The sequence below is a fragment of the Phoxinus phoxinus genome, assembly GCF_949152265.1.
Source record: "Phoxinus phoxinus genome assembly, chromosome: 16".
Classification (NCBI taxonomy): domain Eukaryota; kingdom Metazoa; phylum Chordata; class Actinopteri; order Cypriniformes; family Leuciscidae; genus Phoxinus; species Phoxinus phoxinus.
This window is the reverse complement of record NC_136891.1, coordinates 19,596,866-19,617,678: the sequence shown is the minus strand read 5'-3', so window position 1 is coordinate 19,617,678 and position 20,813 is coordinate 19,596,866. Positions and strand designations below refer to the sequence as shown.

General features: G+C 37.4%; 2 protein-coding genes across 10 annotated transcripts in view; one reads left to right on the top strand and one right to left on the bottom strand.

Moving 5' to 3' along the window:
• arid1b (AT-rich interactive domain 1B) overlaps window positions 1–4,335 on the bottom strand; it is an 84,292-nt gene extending 79,957 nt beyond the window's left edge. For all 5 annotated transcript variants that reach the window (XM_079639185.1, XM_079639187.1, XM_079639188.1 and 2 more), the window contains exon 1: window positions 2,863–4,335. In XM_079639185.1, the coding sequence (XP_079495311.1) occupies window positions 2,863–3,978 (1,116 nt within the window). In that variant the 5' untranslated portion in view covers window positions 3,979–4,335. The remainder of the gene's footprint in view (window positions 1–2,862) is intronic.
• Window positions 4,336–6,263: 1,928 nt separating this feature from the next.
• On the top strand, window positions 6,264–9,716 carry LOC306983622 (uncharacterized protein). 5 transcript variants are annotated; one of them, XM_079584179.1, is made up of 5 exons: window positions 6,264–6,351; window positions 7,064–7,165; window positions 7,924–8,044; window positions 8,187–8,297; window positions 9,272–9,716. In XM_079584179.1, exons 2-5 carry the CDS (start codon window positions 7,163–7,165, stop codon window positions 9,379–9,381), a joined length of 345 nt encoding a protein of 114 aa, XP_079440305.1. In that variant the 5' UTR covers window positions 6,264–6,351; window positions 7,064–7,162; the 3' UTR covers window positions 9,382–9,716. The 5 variants fall into 5 exon arrangements, 4 of the variants coding, with proteins under 4 accessions (XP_079440305.1, XP_079440307.1, XP_079440306.1 ...); XR_013794403.1 differs by having other exon boundaries at window positions 6,284–7,165; window positions 8,190–8,297; XM_079584181.1 differs by having other exon boundaries at window positions 6,284–7,165; window positions 8,187–8,281; window positions 9,382–9,716.
• Window positions 9,717–20,813: the final 11,097 nt, after the last annotated feature.

Below are 20,813 nucleotides of genomic sequence, written 5' to 3'. Positions count from 1 at the left end.
CAATTGTAATTTCAATATTGTTTTGTAAACTACCCAAAGACAGCCTACAATAATACTCAAATATATATCTTAAACTGATTGTTTATCCAAGCCAAGTAAGAAGTTGCAACAAATGTAAACATCATTGCAAGTACAAAATGTATGCAACTTCAATTGGACACACGGGAGTAGTCGAAAATATACTTTAAATTCACAGGTGAAGGAGCTCGCAGCGTTTACTGTGAACTCTTAAAACTGATCGCACTCTTAAACCTGCCACAACAAACTAAGCAATATATACCTTATTTAAATCAATTATAGCTTTGCCGTGTGATAAGCAGCACACTAAGCTATATCGCAAATTGGTTTTCTGTTAGATTGACCGAAGCTTTGCCATAGCAATGGTGCTAAACACAATGTTTGTGATCTTTTAGGTTCATTACGGAATTGTGGCGGGAAAGATTCGTAATTAATGGGAAACACTGATTCATCACTGTAATGAAAACATAAATAGATATTTGATATAGAGTGCTATAAAGCAAGACATTTAGTCAATTTAAAATCCATTTGTGCTTGAAGTCTTCACCGCAAACAGCGTTTAATCTTTACATTTTACATGGATTATACAAAAAAAGTCACCTTTACTAGTCGATTCATGTGAAAAATTCCTTTACGTAATCATCAGGCGATCCTTTCTCAGGAATTATTTTCCTGTTATCTCTGTAAAGCTGCTTTGAAACAATCTGAAAAGCGCTATATAAATAAAGGTGACTTGACTTAGCAGCCTAACCGTAAAGCCGCAAGAGGCGTGATATAACAATGGCGGGCAGTAATGGACAATTTTAGTTTGCGATATAATAAAAAGACACTTCGCTGCTTCAATACATTGCAGGTTCCTCAAAACGCAAAATGTCGTGCTACACCGCTACTTGATGGAAAAGCTACAATTTTAAAAGCAACTGCGCTACTTTCAAGCTACTAAAAAAAATTGATAAGTTAAGTTAGTAGCATTACTACTTGTAGTTAGCTACTCCCCAACACTGGTTATTAACAGATTTCATTACCCTTTATTCAAAACTGTATAATTTGCCAAGGTAGATCCAAAATGCTCTCAGGGTGTTGTACAAAATTGGTCAAGAATGAATGGAAGGCGTGAGGGCTATCAGGTGTCTTGGCATCTCTTCCAGTCATGTTGCCTGGGCTCGCCTTGGGATTACCCTGGGCAATCCAGCCCAAATGTTCTTCATGTGCCACTATGAAAGCATGGCTAATCTGCATGTGTGAAGGTCAGGACTGCTCATCCATACAGAGAAGGGCCCGCGGCCAAAGCATCTGATCGCATAAGATGCTGGAGAAGACCGCTTTTGCCACTTGCAAATGATAAACTATAAACTCAAGGATTTTACCACTGTCTTTTATCGACAAATACAGATTTAGAAATCAATGAGTACAAAATAGACAATATAATGTGGCACATATTGGTTAAAAACAGCTAAATCCCCCCCCCCCCCCAAATTAATAAATAACTTGCATCAAATGAATACATTTACACCAAACAAAACATTACAAGTGTTCATTGTTTCACAAAGACAAACCTACAGCATATAGCAGGATGAATATTAATGCTAAACTATTCCAATAGATTCGTCAGCTTTCCGACTAGACCTGCATAAAAACGAATTAAGCAGGGAAGTCAATTTATCACTAAAATTAAATGATTTGGCCAGCTGGACTTTGAAACCTAAGGTTGTATCTGAAAACCAAGTTTGTTGCCTAGCTAGACAACATTTTTCAATATTATAGTCTCAAAAATTAGTGAGCTGCAACCAGGACGGGATTTTAGAGCAGTAGGCTAGCCTATATTCACAAAACGTAGTGAGCTTCGTACTTAGAAAGCAATTACGGGTATTAAAGTCTCAAAACATAATAAGCAGCCTAAATAGTCAGCATTTGGGTCATCATAATGCCAAAACCTAGTGAGCCACCTAACGTACCTAGACAAACACGAAGACATTAACTTATAGTCTCAAAACCTGACTCACTACCACCGTATACTAAATGTACACTTAAATGGTTTGCGTTTAGGAAAGCCACTACATATCATATTTAAAAATATAGCTAGAGAATGTGAGGTGAATGCGAAAACATTCATTAATTCCTGCATAATGAAGTGAAGACAGACGAGCGCAATGGCGCTAACACCAGCTAACAATGCTAATCAGTAGCGCTCTGCGCTGAAAACGCCGTCTAGCCCTTCGTTTCAGACAGACAGTTCTTACTGGCAACCATACGTTGAAAACGACAACGACATTTCATCCGGGCAGTATAACTAAATCACACAATCGCGTTATTACACTTGACATCGGTAAGAAATCGTGCTAGCAGCGAATTTTTATTTAGCAGCGGCGAAATGCTAGAACGTTCCGTGCATTAGAATGGCACCGAACGAGCTCTTTATCGAAACCACGGCCGATAATTTATTCAATAGCATGTAATTAATTTCTCGGTGATGCTTCTGTGATATTATACTGCGTGTATGAATACAAGCAGCCCAGCATATCTGATCGTTGTATCGGGAATCTCTTGTAGCAGAAATGAAGCCTCAGCGCAGGCTAACTCATGCTAAAACAGTTAGCACAGTCACCTTGGGCAGAACTTGACATGTTCTGCTGCCTGTCAACATCCACATACAAGCCCGAACCCCGAGATAATCTTAACTACACTAGGAGAACCCAACCTCGGCATGCTATTTCACCATTCACATAGATAAAGTGCGTTTAATAAATATAAAAACAGGACACTGAAAGCTAATGTTATGGATAGCATCAGGCCACAGCTAGACCTGATGCAAAGCTAGACACATACGTATGCTAAAACGCTCACCTGAGCTCTGCTGTTCCCGTTATTCCCAGGGCTCATGGACGGGATGTTTCTTTGTTGTGCCCCCCAGCTGTGGCTGGCAGCGGGGCTGTACGGGGAGCTCATGTCTTTGCCCAAAGCCATCCCGGACTGCTGCTGCTGTGGCGGCGGGTTACTGTAGTCTTGATAGCCGCTGCCATATCCCCGCATCATCGGGCTTGGAGATGTCAGGAGCTGGTTTAGCGTGGGTGTCGCTCCAGAAGGGTGCTGTTGGTTCTGTCCGGGAAACCTCTGAAAGCCCCCAACATTGGCACCGGGAGTCGGGGCAACAGAGGCCATAGCAGCCTTGCCATGACTAGCAGCAGCAGCAGTGGGCGAATTGGTACCAGGGCCCATCATGTTCCCCTGCCGCGATGGGCTCATCATACCGTATCCAGCGCCACCGTACCCCGGCCGGTAGTTGGGATAGTGGTTGTATGGATTATTATGGTACCCTTCGTGGGAGTTTTGCACTTGATCCATGTTGCTCTGTGCCTGATGCATTAAAGCCGTCCTAGGGCTTTGTTGTCCGCCATGTTGATCAAAGCAAGGCCCTCCTCTTCCATTCCCGTAATAATGATTAAACTCAGAAACTGAGCTGCTCCCGCTTCGGGACGCGTTGCCTCCGCCGCCGCTGTTGTTGTTGTTGTTATTGTTGCTCGTTGGTCCAAAGTTGGAGTGCTCGTACCTGCTGCCCATCCGTTCCCCCCCGGGTTTGGACGAGCGATCCTCCTCGTCACTTGTATTCAGCAAACGCGGATGGCGATCGACCTGCGTCTCCAAAGCGTTTTCTTCCCCTCCATCCTGTCGATTCCCAAAATCTCCGCGCACGGGTGTGGAGTTGATGCTGTTGTTGTGGTGGTGGACGACTCGCTGCTGCTGCTGGGAATGAGGGAATGCGTGCGACTGTTGCTGTGGAGGTGTGCGATGGAGAGGCGAAGGAGGGGGATCTCCGCTTCCAACATTTTTCACTTGATGATTCGCGACCAGACCCGTTTCCATCCTCAGAGTAGCGGTTAAATAAGCAGAAAAGATTGTAGGTTGATTTCCAGCGTCCGTGTTTTCGCAGAGACTAGAGACGCATGCTGATGTGATGCCCATCTACATTATTCATTGAGGTAGCGCTGCTGTACCCATCCACTGCCCCACATCACACCGATTCCTTCTCATTCATTAACACCGTTAGATTTGGGCTTGGAGGAGCCCTTTCCACTGCTGTCCTGTCATGTCAGTGGAAGTCTGTGTGTGCGCGCTGGGCAGTGGGCACGAGCTGTGAAAACGATTACTGAGGCATTGAAAGAGATGAATGACGACTGTTCTGTTCGTCTTTAACTGGTGATGTTTGGTAACCAGAGACATTAATATACTTTCACTTATTTAAAAGTTTATTTGAAACACCAAAGTTCCAATTCCCACGGAGGCCAATGTGAACGTGCGCAAATGCACTAGACCCCTACCGGAGCCCCTTTGCTCCAGCATGGCATTATAAGCGTCTCCTCAAGCTCTCTCCACTGCTCTGCGCCGAGGCTCCTGGAAAACACGGACTGGATCGTTCCGAAATTTGGGATTTCTATATTCACATTTTCAAAAAAAATTGTTCGATTTAAGTAATAGAAAAGCTGAAGTCAGTAATGCGTCTGCTACAATGCAAAGACGGAAGCTGCACCTTATATTCCACAAAAAGGTGCGTATAGCCTAATATTTAATAGCCTACTGTCAGAAAGCAGACAAGAAAAATAGGCTACTGAAATAATGTTGGGGAATTCATGTTGTAAATATTAAATTATGGATACAGATACATGAAATTACAAATCCAAATATGAAATTACAAAGTATAAAGATGCAATAATAATTGCAATATTTAATGCTGCACAGATTTTTCCAGTCGTCTTTGTTGTTCTCCATAACCATAAATAATGTCCTTGTGAGAGAAGACTTTGAGATGAGGACAACTGAACCAGCTAATCAATGGGTGCTTCTCAATTCGTATTTGTGCATCCTCGTTTCCTTTCCTCGCGTCTCAGCTCCACCCCCTGTAGGATGCGAGGGAAAGAAAATGAGGATGGAGGAGTCGAAGGAAAGCTTATTTGTGTATTGGAATATTCTTGATCACTTCACCGTGTCATCAGCTGCGCTCAAAGGATCTGCCCTTATGTTGTTGAAGTTTGGTTATTTAATAAATTAATAATAAAGATAAAGCAAGATGCCGTTGATATAGGCTATGTGTGATATATGATTCATTTAAACTGCAAATGTAAAGCATAAATTATAATTATTGTGACAGATGTGAAGGGGGAGGAGAATTTATACGTGCGTCAAACCTAGGTTTCTCGACAAAAAAGACTTCTGCGCAGGATACACCTGTGCATCCTCGCTCAAAACTCATCTGGAAGCTTCCTCAGACCTCGATCCTCGCCTCCCTCATCGCGGTGCAATTAGAGAATTGAGATGTCCCTCAAGATGGCTGAGCTTGATCGGTTTTCGGGTCATAGGATGGAGGAGCGAGGAGACGAGGAGGGAAATTGAGAAGCGCAATCTCTGTAGGATTTTGCCCATCCAGCCTGATCTATAGGGGTACATGCATAAAAAAAAAAGTTTTGAGAAGTTTCACATACAGATGACAACGTTGTCAAAATGAACCCCTTTCACACAGATCCGCGAAAACGATAAAAAAAAATGCTGTATTATTCATGCCAGGCCAGTAGTTGGCGATGTCACTTTGTAAAAAAAAAAACTGCGAGTTAGAAAATCAGAATTGTGTGATTTCAAAGTCGCAATTGCATGTTAAGGCACAATTGTGTGATATAAAGTTGCAATTGTAAGTTAGAAAGTCGGAATTGCGTTTTATAAAGTCAGAATTGCATGATATAAAGTCGCAATTGCGTTTTTTAAAGTCAAAATTGCATGATCGGAATTATGACTATATCACGCAATTTTGAGAAAAAAAAATTGTAATTACGTTTTTTTAGTTAATTCTGTGGCGGAAACAAGATTCATAGATACATATTGCCTTCAAATAGCAGAAATATTTTACACAGACATTGGATTCTGACATTCATTGCTGCCCTTCTATATGCAACCCAGTCTCACGGCAGTTCGTGATATGGTCACGTAATTTAATCTATTGATTCGTGGCACGGGCACGTTTATTTCGTTATTTTCGTAATTCCAGCACGTTTTTTAAAACTAATGTATTTCAATGGGAAGCATATTTCGTGATCAAAGCACGATTCTATCTCCCTATCGGGCTGCAGTAGAGAAGCTGTTTAATCAACATTTATTCACGAGATCTTATCATGGTTTATGTATTTATTTTAATTATATTATTTCGTTCTTATTGCCAGGGAAGCTGGATTGCTTTGCTGTTTATTGATATATATATAAAAAAAAATTATTAGTAGGAAATCGCGCTGAAGAAGTCTCATTCCGAACACCTCGCGATATTTGGCATCAGTTCACGTGTGCCAGATGTTGGTAAGTAGTCGTAAATACGCTGTCCTAATAATGTTTGATATAATGTATTTTCTGTGTGTCGAAATTAATCAGATTAGCTCAAGTTCAGTCACTGCATTATATCTGTCATCTCAACGGAGGCTTTGCGTTTCATTGCTTTCTATGAAAATGGTTTCTATGGTGATTAAACACTGTCTGTCACGTGATATGCTATACAGTAGGCCTAGAGTAGACCTTCAATCAGTTAATCATATTCATATCAGGTTTTTAAGTTGTACAATTAGTTCCAAAGTTGTATGTGTAGTAGAAGCACAGTAAAAACAACACCATGCTTTTACCACAGTAACATTAGTTTTACTGTGATAAGTGTAGTAAAAAGACAGTAATCACACAACTTACCATGCTTTTACCACACTATTGGTAGTTTTAATGTGGTACTTATTGTAAATGCACAGTAACCACAACACTAACCATGCTTTTACCTCAGTAACCTCAGTTTTACTGTGATGGGTGTAGTAAAGGACAGCAATCACAAAACTTACCATGCTTTTACCTCAGTATTGGTAGTTTTAAAGTGATAATTGTTGTAAATTATGCATATTAACCACAACACCTACCATGCTTTTAATGCTTAATAATGTAACATCCAATATTTGTAAGGAAAATCAGTACTTTTTCCTTTAAATAATCCTATATATTATAGATAATGATATTTTATTTTCTCTGTTTTCAGCTGAAAAGACCAAAAGGGCCTTTCGAACTCAGTCAGCCCATTATTGTTTGAGGACAAGTAAACGGAGGAGACGGACCGCTGCAAAGACAAATATTCGCAATGGTACGTATGTGTTGGTTTTAACCCTAAATCAAACATTTTATCAAGCATTTGTTGTTTCTTAAACCTGTTCTTACAAAACCCATAGCCCAATCAGTATGAACAGTCTCAAAGTCTTAATAATTCACAAGATTTAACAAGTTGTCAAATTTGTACGATACTAGTACATATTTGTATACTCGTACATAATCCTGCAGCTTTTACTCCTAGTGCTCATTGGCTACTGCCTCAATTCATGTACATATTTATCGCGATATTTGTAAATCAGTTGCGCCCCTTCTTGGATAGTAGTCTGATGTCCCACACACTGTCAGAAAGTTTATATTAATTGCATTGTGTATTCATTAAAATTATTACAAATTAGTCCCTGTCTGTTGTGTTCATGTTCCAATGTCCAATGATACATGATGTCTCTCCACACCTCATAACCTACCTCTGTTTGCAAGAGTGGAAAAGCTAATCTGACTTGTCACATGACATCAGATACGCGATTATTTTGTCGTAATCAGATCAGTTACACTGCTGATAACTGATTCATTTGCATATAAATCATGTTATTTTTAAACGAGTTCATATGATTATTGCTTGCTATTAAAGACATACTTTTATTCATAGAAATGCCCACATATCAGTGAACGTATAACATAAAAATGCTTTTAACATTTAATTATGCAACACTCTTTACAGAAATATATCCTACAGTTGTATAACTGACTGCTTGCATGTAATGTAATAAAATTACCTTCCTTTCTGTATTGCAGGATTACTTTGTCCTTTTTTTAGATCTCTACAACATCAAACTCAACAGCTCTTTTAAGAGCCAACCCTCACAAGAGCTACTAGTGAGTCGCAGCGGATCTTGCCGTGATCAGCCCTTCCCAGGTAAAGTTTCTAGAACATTTCAATCAGTATTTACTCATCAAATGCTCTCTCCTGAATCGTAAGGTAAATTATAACTGTCTTAATTTATGTTTCAAGAACAATAGTAATTGCACGAGTAAGTAGATACTTTCTTGTTTTACAGCAGAGAAGGAAGACCAGTCCTTATATCAACACAAGCGAATAAGTCCTTTGTTTCGGGTGAGGAAGGAACATCTGGTGCCCAAAGAAGACAGAAAGGTGCGCAAATCCATTGGTATGTCTTGTATTGAAACAATGCTGTAATATGTAGTACATAATTTGATGTTGACAATTTTACATTGTACAGGTTACAGGAAGCTCTTGAAACAAGTGACAGAAGAGTATGTTGTCTTGAAAAAAATCAAGCATCACTTGCAAAGGCAAAAGAGACCATGCCTTTCTTAAAGATATTTTAAAATAGGTTGCTGTTGATATGGGTAAAACATTTTTTGTTCAGTACTTAGCTTATATAATGTGCTGAAATATTATATATATATGTATAAAATAAATCAATGTGTATATTATATAATGTACTGACTGCTGCTTTGTAAATTTAAATCAGGAACGGGCAACTCTGGCCCTTTTGCGTTCTCCTTTTTAAGGTTGAGAGTTTACCTCCAACCCTAATTGAGCACATATGAAAGTCTTCAGCTTTACTTATAGACAATAGGCAGGAGGGTTTGAGGTTGGAGCTAAATCTGCAGGACAGTGGACGCTAAGGGCCAGAGTAGCCCATCACTGCTTAATATATCGCAGAACATAGGCCCCGTTTACACGAAGTGAAGACACTGATATTTCCCTGCGGTTTGGCCTCTCATTTACACGAAAACCCAGTTTTTATCACAGAAAACGATTATTTCTAAAAACTCCGGCCAAAGTGGAGATTTTGGAAAACTTTGTTTGCACGTTTGCATGTAAACTGAGAAAAACTGAGTTTTAGCCAGCGACGTCACAATATGAGACTATTTTCGGGATTCTGATTTGCTAACGTGGGCTTGAGCTTCTCGTTACACTGCCACCTACAGGTTTGGCATGCTCTGGACGGCATATACACGGGTTCGTGTGCACGATGTTATTTTTGAAAACGAAGAGGGGTGAAATGTCCGTTTATGAAAATAGCCTTCCACGTGTAAACGTAGCCATAAGCTGACCTGACTGTCCATTAAACAACTTAATTTGTATTGTTTGTGTTTTTTGCTTTACTTTCAGACCAGGACTGGAGAACGCCTGACAATGGGATGTTGAGACTTCTTACTCTGGTTGAGAAAAAGCTACACCACATCAGTGATCACATCTTCTGTTCTTCTGTTGTACTGTAGGGTACACCTGAACAAACTGTTTAGACGAGGAAGAAGAACATGAACATGATCGAGACATGTACAGGGAAGAGCAAGAAACCAGTTTAGTGATAATGAATCATTATTTTCCAACACAATATCAAATCTGTTTTCTGTATCATAGGTGACTGAATGTGATTCTCTGGCACTCATTTTGTGGCTCAGCAGCTGTGAATGGATTAATATGATGTTAATGTATTTTTGAAGACACATTTTTATTTATCTTGAATCTCATTGTCTTTATGCTACTTTATCAACTTTATGCTGTGTCCTCCAATAAAGTGTTGTGTAATAAAGTATGGTGAATATTGTTTATTGAAAGTGGTGTTTGGTACAGTAAATAAAAACAATATTTGAGAAATTTTAATTTCTTATTTCTTTAGTTTAGTTCATAATTTAAAAACAACTACATATAATTAATTACCATGATTCTTTTTCTTAGGACATACACGTTTAGATCTGGTTAATGATATTTGGGACAAAAGTTGCAACAAAACAATGCAACAAAAGTTGCACATACTTGCATGTATAAGCTGCAACTGCAATGTTTGCAGTGAAATAAAGGGAAGCTATGTGAATAACAAGAGGCTGCAGTGGCTATCTTGCTATAAACACTTCAAGCATAATTGAAGATGATCCATGTTGATCATTCTAGTAGATCTACTAGCCTACTGCATTTAAAATGAAAGCATAGACGTTACTGATGTCAGGCATACTGTATAAGCAGCAACCAGAGGGGGTGAAAAGGAAATGTAGGCACTTTTTTGTTTTGTTTGTTTTACTGAATGGTGCATTATCCCTGTGTAATAGTGTGTGTAGATCTGTGTAGATTGTACTGCACTTCCACCACAAGGGCCCAGCGGCCCCCAGAAGAGCAAAAAACTGCACATTTCAAATGGCTGTAACTCACAGTCTGGTTAGTGTATCAAAGAGAAAATCGGAATATACGGAAAGCTGGCATAAAGGTTATTTTTAAAGTGCTCACAGTAAATTATCAAATTTCAGCCTGTCCCTCATATATGTCATAAAGGTTTGCACAATGAACAAATTTAGATATCCAGTTGTCCATTAAAGATATTATGTATTTAACATTTATTGTTTCATTACTAAACGTTTTAAACTACATTACCCACATATCTCTGTCATGCTATCAATGGAACAGGAAACATTGTCCTGTAGTTCATTGAAATGTGCAGACATGCTTAGGGTTAGGGTAGGGATCTCAGTAAAGGAGCAATTTCTCACAAAACAGAGACACTTTATCATTAACTTTATGTATAACTAACGCAATAATAACACCAAAACATACTTTGTAACATGAAGCGCCGTTTTATATGGGTTAAACGATAGTCCAATCACAGCGAGTTCTGCGATAAAGAGTCACAGCCAATAACAATCCAGCTGTACAGATGCGTCACACTTACTTGCCCATTTATGGTAAATGATGACAGATCTCTTCTGGTTCCGGCTACAGGGATAGATACCTTAAATATTTCATATTTAAACCCAAACAATATTTGGCCTGTAATGTATTAATTCTAATTAAATTATAAAACTCACATTTAAAAACAAAAGACTCCTTTGTGTGGTTACCATCCAAAAACGAGATCACATGATCAATGACACAAATGTTTTTATTTGATTAGACTAATTCATAAATACATTTGAAAGATAAACTTTTTTCTAAGCAATGGCCTACAGCAGGGGTAGTTTTGCAGTATTTTAATTAAAGATAATTACATGTACTAAAGTGCTTCTAACATTTACAGTGTATGTATAGTATATCAATTATATTCAAATAAATGTAAAAAAATCACAATGAATGCACACAATTTTGAAAGCATATTCCAATATTTAATGTCAAACTGTTTAAAGACAAATGTAGTGCCAAACCTACTGCACAACAGTATAAAAATAAGTTAATTATATAAAAAAAACAGGTATAAGATACAGATACATCCAGGGGCGTAGAATTTAGTAGGGACGCTAGGGACGTGTCCCTACCAATATCCAGTGACATTGATATATATCCCTAGCAATAATTTCGATCAAAACTATATAATGATGTCCCCGTCCCCACCAATATCAAAATCAAACCTATGCCACTGGATACATCTATTATAGGGACATATACAGTAACGTTAAAACAAATCGCTATGATGAAGTTATACTTTTACAAACCAAGAGATGAGATTCAACTTTGTTATGTGAAAATATATTTGTTTCTTCGCTTTAAAGAACAAATAGGCAAAAACGTAAGCACAACGTTTTACATTCTCACCTTTAATTCTATATCCTTGTGATCATTAATCACTTTTATTGTCACTAAATGAAAGGCAACTTAAAATAGTTAATGATTATAAACGTCAGTAAGAAAATGCTTCAATAAAATACATTCACGGGTATATTACATTCACATTAACCAGGTAGTGATGTAATGATGATACCATAGATGTAGTTATGGTGGACATTTACTATAGTGACCACTGTAATAAAAGGTTTAATGAAGCTAAATGAAAGACATTAAGTCCATCTAAATGTAAAGGTAACACACTCAGAATAATGTCCATTATGTCAAGTGTCTCATTTCTGTAATATTCTTTCAGCACCAATAAGATTTCCATAAATATGGATTGTTTTCTAAAGGTTTTCCTGAACACTCTCACTTCAATTGTTCGGACAAACACCTGCTATATACACTTGCAGAAATATACATGTGTCTATTGCATCATGAAGTCACTGCATGACTAGAACTAATGGATGGCAATGAATATGTCCTTTAGCAAAACACCTGATGCGCACTGACACTTCTTTGATGAAGGCATTAGGCAGACATCAAGCACAGTTTATGAAGCTGAAAAGAGAAAACACAATGCTTTAACAATATGGAAAAAAGATAAATCACTATTTTCAATATTGGTTCTGCATATATCAAAGAGATCCTGAGGAGGAGTGGGACTTCACATGAAGACTTTCAGAAACTGTGACAGAGCAAAGGGTGCACCTCGCTGGACACATCCGTCGCATGCCCAAACAACACCACCCAAAGACAGTGATGAAGTGGACACCACCAGGAGGATGCAGGAGACAGGGAAGACCAAGGAAGACATGGAGACAGATGTTTCACGAAGAGCTGAACAATGTCAGTGTCCCATGGGAAGATGCGGAGAACTTGGCCACGGATCGAATACGTTGGAGGACACTTGTTGCCCAATGTGCCCAGCACAGGACTTGATGATGATGTTGGGAGTTTATCCATAACTGTGGGATATATTTCTGTAAAGAGTGTTGCACAATTAAATGTTAAAAGCATTTTTATGTTATACGTTCACTGATATGTGGGCATTTCTATGAATAAAAGTATGTCTTTAATAGCAAGCAATAATCATATTTACTCGTTTAAAAATAACATGATTTATATGCAAATGAATCAGTTATCAGCAGTGTAACTGATCTGATTACGACAAAATAATCGCGTATCTGATGTCATGTGACAAGTCAGATTAGCTTTTCCACTCTTGCAAACAGAGGTAGGTTATGAGGTGTGGAGAGACATCATGTATCATTGGACATTGGAACATGAACACAACAGACAGGGACTAATTTGTAATAATTTTAATGAATACACAATGCAATTAATATAAACTTTCTGACAGTGTGTGGGACATCAGACTACTATCCAAGAAGGGGCGCAACTGATTTACAAATATCGCGATAAATATGTACAGGAATTGAGGCAGTAGCCAATGAGCACTAGGAGTAAAAGCTGCAGGATTATGTACGAGTATACAAATATGTACTAGTATCGTACGAATTTGACAACTTGTTAAATCTTGTGAATTATTAAGACTTTGAGACTGTTCATACTGATTGGGCTATGGGTTTTGTAAGAACAGGTTTAAGAAACAACAAATGCTTGATAAAATGTTTGATTTAGGGTTAAAACCAACACATACGTACCATTGCGAATATTTGTCTTTGCATCGGTCCGTCTCCTCCGTTTACTTGTCCTCAAACAATAATGGGCTGACTGAGTTCGAAAGGCCCTTTTGGTCTTTTCAGCTGAAAAGAGAGAAAATAAAATATCATTATGTATAATATATAGGATTATTTAAAGGAAAAAGTACTGATTTTCCTTACAAATATTGGATGTTACATTATTAAGCATTAAAAGCATGGTAGGTGTTGTGGTTAATATGCATAATTTACAACAATTATCACTTTAAAACTACCAATACTGAGGTAAAAGCATGGTAAGTTTTGTGATTGCTGTCCTTTACTACACCCATCACAGTAAAACTGAGGTTACTGAGGTAAAAGCATGGTTAGTGTTGTGGTTACTGTGCATTTACAATAAGTACCACATTAAAACTACCAATAGTGTGGTAAAAGCATGGTAAGTTGTGTGATTACTGTCTTTTTACTACACTTATCACAGTAAAACTAATGTTACTGTGGTAAAAGCATGGTGTTGTTTTTACTGTGCTTCTACTACACATACAACTTTGGAACTAATTGTACAACTTAAAAACCTGATATGAATATGATTAACTGATTGAAGGTTTACTCAAGGCCTACTGTATAGCATATCACGTGACAGACAGTGTTTAATCACCATAGAAACCATTTTCATAGAAAGCAATGAAACGCAAAGCCTCCGTTGAGATGACAGATATAATGCAGTGACTGAACTTGAGCTAATCTGATTAATTTCGACACACAGAAAATACATTATTTCAAACATTATTAGGACAGCGTATTTACGACTACTTACCAACATCTGGCACACGTGAACTGATGCCAAATATCGCGAGGTGTTCGGAATGAGACTTCTTCAGCGCGATTTCCTACTAATAAAATATATATTTTAAATATCAATAAACAGCAAAGCAATCCAGCTTCCCTGGCAATAAGAACGAAATAATATAATTAAAATAAATACATAAACGATGATAAGGTCTCGTGAATAAATGTTGATTAAACAGCTTCTCTACTGCAGCCCGATAGGGAGATAGAATCGTGCTTTGATCACGAAAGATGCTTCCCATTGAAATACATTCGTTTTAAAAAACGTGCTGGAATTACGAAAATAACGAAATAAACGTGCCCGTTTCACGAATCAATAGATTAAATTACGTGACCATATCACGAACTGCCGTGAGACTGGGTTGCTATATGGTACTGCTGGAAAGGTAGTGAAAATCTGATTTCTGACACAGACATTAACATTAAATCAACAATCAGCTCCCCTGTTCTAGATAACAGCAACTCCATGCCAGGTTTTGTGAAGCACCCTGCAATTGGTCTCCATCCATTTCTCTTCAGCCCAACACATCAGATATTGACTGAATCACAGGATGTAGCGTTCCATGCACAGAAAAAAAACATTATATAGTGCTATCACTATTTTATACTGTTGTAAATGTCGTTTTATGGTGTTTTTATTTAAACAGCACCGGCTGCTAGGTTCTGTTACCTGCATATTTGTATCTCACCATTAACAATACATGCTTGAGGCTTCTCCCTCAAGCAACAACTTGCTGTAATATTGCTTAAACTGCTATATCTGCGAAATGACACCTCTTAATGGGTAGATGTGTGTATGGTGGAGAGCTAGGCCTACTCTGGGGATGGCTCGGCCCGTTCAGCGTGAGCTGGATGTGAAAGGACCTCCCCCGGCAGCAGTGGCATCAGCTCAAGCACAGAAACTGGGTCAGACAAAAAAAAACCCACTCAGGCAGTCAGGCTTAGCTCCAGAGTGATGCTGTGACACTGCAAGCGGTTTCTCCACAATATGAAAGCAACACATTCTAATGCAAAGAAGTAAATGATAGTCTTACGCTTTCATGGGTCAAGCAAATGATGGACTGATTTATTTTGAATTGACTGGAAACAGCCATGTTATAGCTATTAGTTTTACTATTACTATTTATGATGGAATTGTGCATTATGTATGCGAACAGACACGCCAGGTTTCAAAATGAGATCTTGTCATGGCAGTTTGAATCGAAAAAGTCGAGTTTAAATGGCTATGACTCCAGGTCTTAAACCCTAGACCCATCTTAGGGGCTGTTTACTTTTTATGCGTTGTAGCCGATTATTTACACGACAACAGTGTTTTGGGGGCCTGAAAACGCAAACTTTTGAAATGGGGTTTCAAAGTGCACGTTTTGGAAAATGATACCGTTATTGTTTCCGTGTAAACTAAATAAATTCGAATTAGTGAAAACTATGACTTTCGTTGTTCAGCCTATAGTGTTTCTTCACAAAGTGACATCTAATTAATACTGTTCAGCAGGTTCACAATGCTTGATACACAAAAAAGTGAGAAATTCACTGTAAAAAAAAAAATTAAACTGGTAGCAACTTGGTGTGAATTTTTGCAAAAATTCTGTATCACAAACAATGTACAAAAAAAATTATATTGCCATCCAATTTGTTAATGTAAACAAAATAGTTACTTTTATTGTGTTCCATGGAAGACTCATTGATACGGGTTTGAAAATACATTTTGAATTTAGTAATGTAAGAGGTTGATGTATTGAATGTAATGTTCTTGTGATGTGGCTTCATTTCGACCAGCAGCAGTACAAGATGGCAACCGTCCTTTCTTCCCGAAACGTGTCTTGAGCTGAAGCTGGCACAGGCCCAAACTGCATTTAGAACAAGGCACGGTGTCGCTGATTGCATTTTTCCTAATTAAGCCTCGCCTGACCTTGGCAGAGGCAAATCATTAGATTCTCATTTTAATAATCACACCGCAGCGGTTATATTCCACTGGGTCTCTGACGGCACTGGAGCAGTCTTTAAGCTCTTCTTAATTTTCTTGTTTACAAGAGGACCCAACTTTATAGCCAGCGTAAGTAATTGTGTTGGCGGATATGATGACATAAACGACTCTCTAATTTAGGCCCACAGTGTATGTTTGAAGAACACAAATGTATAAAAGCTACTTATGTTTTCATAAGTGTTTGATAAGCGCACATTTTAACCAACATTATAGAGGTATGTTTTGGCTGTTTTTATTCGGTTTCTTCAGAGGACAGCACGTAATGATAACATAATCACTAAATTACCTGATCATTATTAATTACTTAAGTAAAAACTTGCTTTAGTTGTGCTAATGAATGGTTGCCTAGCAGCCGGTCTTACATATTCAAGTCACTATTCAAGGTCTATTTTAATATTAACTGAAAAGGCAGAGCTGAAATCTTGGTCTGTTTTCTGACTGTGTGGAAATTCATACAAAAGAATAGTGTTGTTCCTTTTAGTAAACAGAGAAACTGAAGAGAGTTAATAGTAGAATAAATAGATAAACTTTATACATTTTAATTGTCTGCTGTAATGATAACAAGAACCAAAGTTATATGTGAGCAGATCTATTCTGCAACCCCATTAAATCATAATGTGAGTTTGATGGTTTTTCAGTTCAACATGCTTGTGTCTGTAAATCAATTTTTTTTTGTCTTTGTCTTCCAGAAAAACAGATTTTTCATTTGCAGGTGTATTTTATGGTCAAATAAAATGTTCTACAATGAGAATAGGTGTGAATTTATGCAAAAATTCTGAATACCACAATCAATTTACATATAAACTCGAATTTCTGTTCCTGTGACACAATGGCTGCATCCGAAATTGCATACTTCCCTTTATAGTAGACGAAAAACAGTATGTGACAAAAGTATATCCGTATTCACAGCGGGATGATCTACTTCCGGTGAGATTCTGAAGTGTGCTTATGATGGACACTTTACTATCCCATGAGGCCACAGGAGAGGATTTATGAACGGCAGTGAACTGATGCCGGTAGATCACATGATAATGAATAACAGCATGGCAGATGTAGTACGTCCCAATTACATTCCTACTACAAACACATACTATACAGAATGTACTTTTTTATTGGTCATGAAGTTTAGTTTAGTTTAGTTTAATTTAGTTTCGTTCCTTTATTGTCCACAAGTGGAAATTTGTCTTTGGCATTCACTATACACCACACACAAGGACACCAACACAACATAACAATATACATTAAAAAATGTGAAACGATTAATCGCGATTAATCACATCCAGAATAAAAGTTTGTGACCCTGGACCACAAAACCAGTCACATGGGACATTTTTTTAAAATTGAGATTTATACATAATCTGAAAGCTGAATAAACAAGATTACCATTGAAGTGTGTTTTGTTTAATGGTAGGACAATATTTGGCCGAGATACAACTATTTGAAAATCTGGAATCTGAGGGTGCAAAAAAATCTAAACATTGAGTAAATCGCTTTTAAAGTTGTTCATTTATGTTCACGATTGTGCTGCATTCACTCACAAAAATAAATGTTTTATATATTTAATATGTAGGAAATTTACAAAATATCTTCATGGAACATGATCTTTACTTAATATCCTAATGATTTTTGGCATAAAAGAAAAAATCTATAATGTTGACCCATACAATATATTGTTCACCATTGCCAAAAATGTACTTATGCGACTTGTGACTGGTTTTGTGATCCAGGGTCACATATATGTGTGTGTACTGTGTATAATTATTTTGTATATATAAATACACAAACATTTATATTTATATAAATTAGATAAAAATATGTATGCAGTATATAAATGCAAATATTTCTCAAATATATACATGCGTGTGTGTATTTATACAAAATAATTATACACAGTAAAGTACACACACATATATTATGTAAACACAAACTTTTATTTTGGATGCAATTAATTGCAATTAATCGTTTCATAGCTCTAAAAAACACTATTAAAACAATAACATTCCCATGTATATACAATATGCATAGCCTACACATCCACCCCTACTCATACATCTTCTCAACATTTAAAATTCTAATGGCAGTTGGCACAAATTACATCTGGTACACATTTTTACTCTATTAAAAATAAGTACCTACTCAAAAGATTTCGGACGCAGCCAATGGGTGCTATCAATCAGCTCCCTTAACTTCAGGTTGTGAATCAGTATATCGTGTTCACTAATTCGGGCACACTGGTAAGGACAGTAACAGGTACCTGGCTCACTACACATTGGGACAAAGATGACTATTTACAGCGACATGACAATTTCCTCATTGTACAACATCACTACTGGTACTTATGGACAACAAAATTATTATCCGGCATTATTATTTAATGTTATTTAAAGTATATTAGCACTACTTTGCTACATAAGTGCAACATTTCGGCCGTATATAAATGATAAATGTTAGCTACTGAAATATAATAAAATGATGGTTTGTATTTGAACAAAACACCTATCCTGAGCATAGTGAGCATTGACGCTCGCTGGTTTTCAAGGTGCATTGTGGGACTTTCAGTGGACTGGAAGAATTTTGCAATTGAGACAGCCCATTAAAATGGCCGACTCCCTGATCTAAACACTGAACTAGGGAGCTGATTGAGACACAACCAGCTTATGTGTGTTTTTTCTTAGCGAATAAAAACGTATCCATCTAAACTCTAAAGTAAGCCTACTAATTTTTAATGTAGTCTACATTTTTCAAATGTGATTTTTTTCCCAGCATTTTTATGCAGTATCTCTAAATTAGCAGAAAACTAAGGCTGTCCCTCTCCTCAATATCACCCACCTCTGCAATAGTCATTTCATGCTGTCTTTAAATGTTAAAAGAGGCAGTTGATTTAGCATTTGCTGAGCACCAACACAATCACATGTAAAATATAGTTGGATGTGCCATTTCAATAATCAGATATGATCTTCCAACCTCAGCAAAACAAGCTAACATGTTAACTTAGAATAAGTTCATTGTCACTCTGTGAATAACTAACCAAACCTAATTGATCTGGAAAAGCTAAAGCACAGATTGGTAGGACTTAAAATAAAAATCTGTCACACCGGCCACACACTTGAGCTTTGAAATGCCTATTGAAGTTATTAATTTCATAAAGGCAAACAATGAAACAGAACAAGACAGAAATAAAAAACGATGGCTGTAGCTTCAATCAGTAATCATACATCTTGACAAATGTGCTGATTTGCATCTTGATCTCAAGATCCTTATACATTTGTGTACAACTTTGAAAAGTAATTTGAATGAAACTGAGACAATATTTTTTTTTGTTTATAAAATGAACTTAAAAGGATAGTTCTCTCAAATATGAACATTTTGCCAACATTTGCCAACAATGACTTTCTTCTGTTGAACATAAAATAAATTATTTGGAAAAATGTCAATGAATATCAGTGGGGTCCAGAACAGTTTAAACACTCTCCATGAGATCTTATTTTGTATCTTTTTTTGTGTTTCACAGAAGACGTTTCACAGAAGGTATGATAGATTAAATAATAAATTACTTCAAGTTTTCTGCCTAATAGACAAACCAAGGCACCAGGTAATCATAGGGAATACGAATAGTTTGCTTGATAAAACATGTTGTAGTGCAATATTCTAACAACTTATTGGAGGTGTACATTGTGACGTTCATATTAAACTACTTGTTCTTTTGCTGATCACAAGTGGTCAGATGTAAATCTGAAGACTAAAAACACATCTCTTTGGCCTAGCATACACATAACACATAGACTTCTAACTTCTAACATAGACTTCTTCTTCTAACTCAATGTTAGGCTGCATAGTTTAGATCAGCCGGGACCGGGAACACTTCCCATAAATCCTGATTGGTACATCATAAGAAGGATTGCGTCTATGCTAATATTAGTCTCTCTGTTTATCCCGAGGTTTACCGCAGTCCGCCGTATCCAGGCCGTATCCGGATCTGATGAAGGACCTGCGCCTGGACACGGCGACAACGCAGTGCTGAAGTGTCAACTAGTCTCTCCCCTGTGAAGGCCTCCCTCCCTTCCCTTTACCTCTGCACAGTTGAAACGTTGTCGGAATAATTCCAGTACACGTGGCTATGCGGAAGCGATTAAAAAATTATGTATTATACATTTTTAAGGCCAGACAAGGCATTTGTTGAGTTCAATTTGTAAAGAAAGACTACACGCCTGCGGACATATTTAAACGCACATATAGACTTAACACGTAATACGCATGTGCACACCGGCAGCGTTTTCACAGGTTTGCGTTTTTAAAGCTTACGCAGAGATAAAAAAATCATATATATATATACAGTGCTATGCATAAGTTTAGACACCCATGCTAAAGTTGACTAAAAAGAGGAATAAAAAATCATCTTTTGGAAATTGAACTTAATGCCTTAATTTAAAAAAATAGGAAAAATCCAACCTTTAAGGACACCAATTTTCTTTGTGAATGAATAATGTATCGTAAATAAATAAATGTTCTTCCTTAAAATACAGGGTGCATAAGTTTGGACACCCCTATGTTAAACTCCCATAGAGGCAGGCAGATTTTTATTTTTAAAGGCCAGTTACTATATGGATCCAGGATACTCTGCATC

Excerpts from the sequence above, each read along its gene's own strand:
- LOC306983622 (XM_079584179.1), top strand. Across the intron at positions 8,045-8,186 it reads CCGTGATCAGCCCTTCCCAG|CAGAGAAGGAAGACCAGTCC; the intron begins GTAAAGTTTCTA and ends CTTGTTTTACAG. Across the intron at positions 8,298-9,271 it reads AAAGGTGCGCAAATCCATTG|ACCAGGACTGGAGAACGCCT; the intron begins GTATGTCTTGTA and ends CTTTACTTTCAG.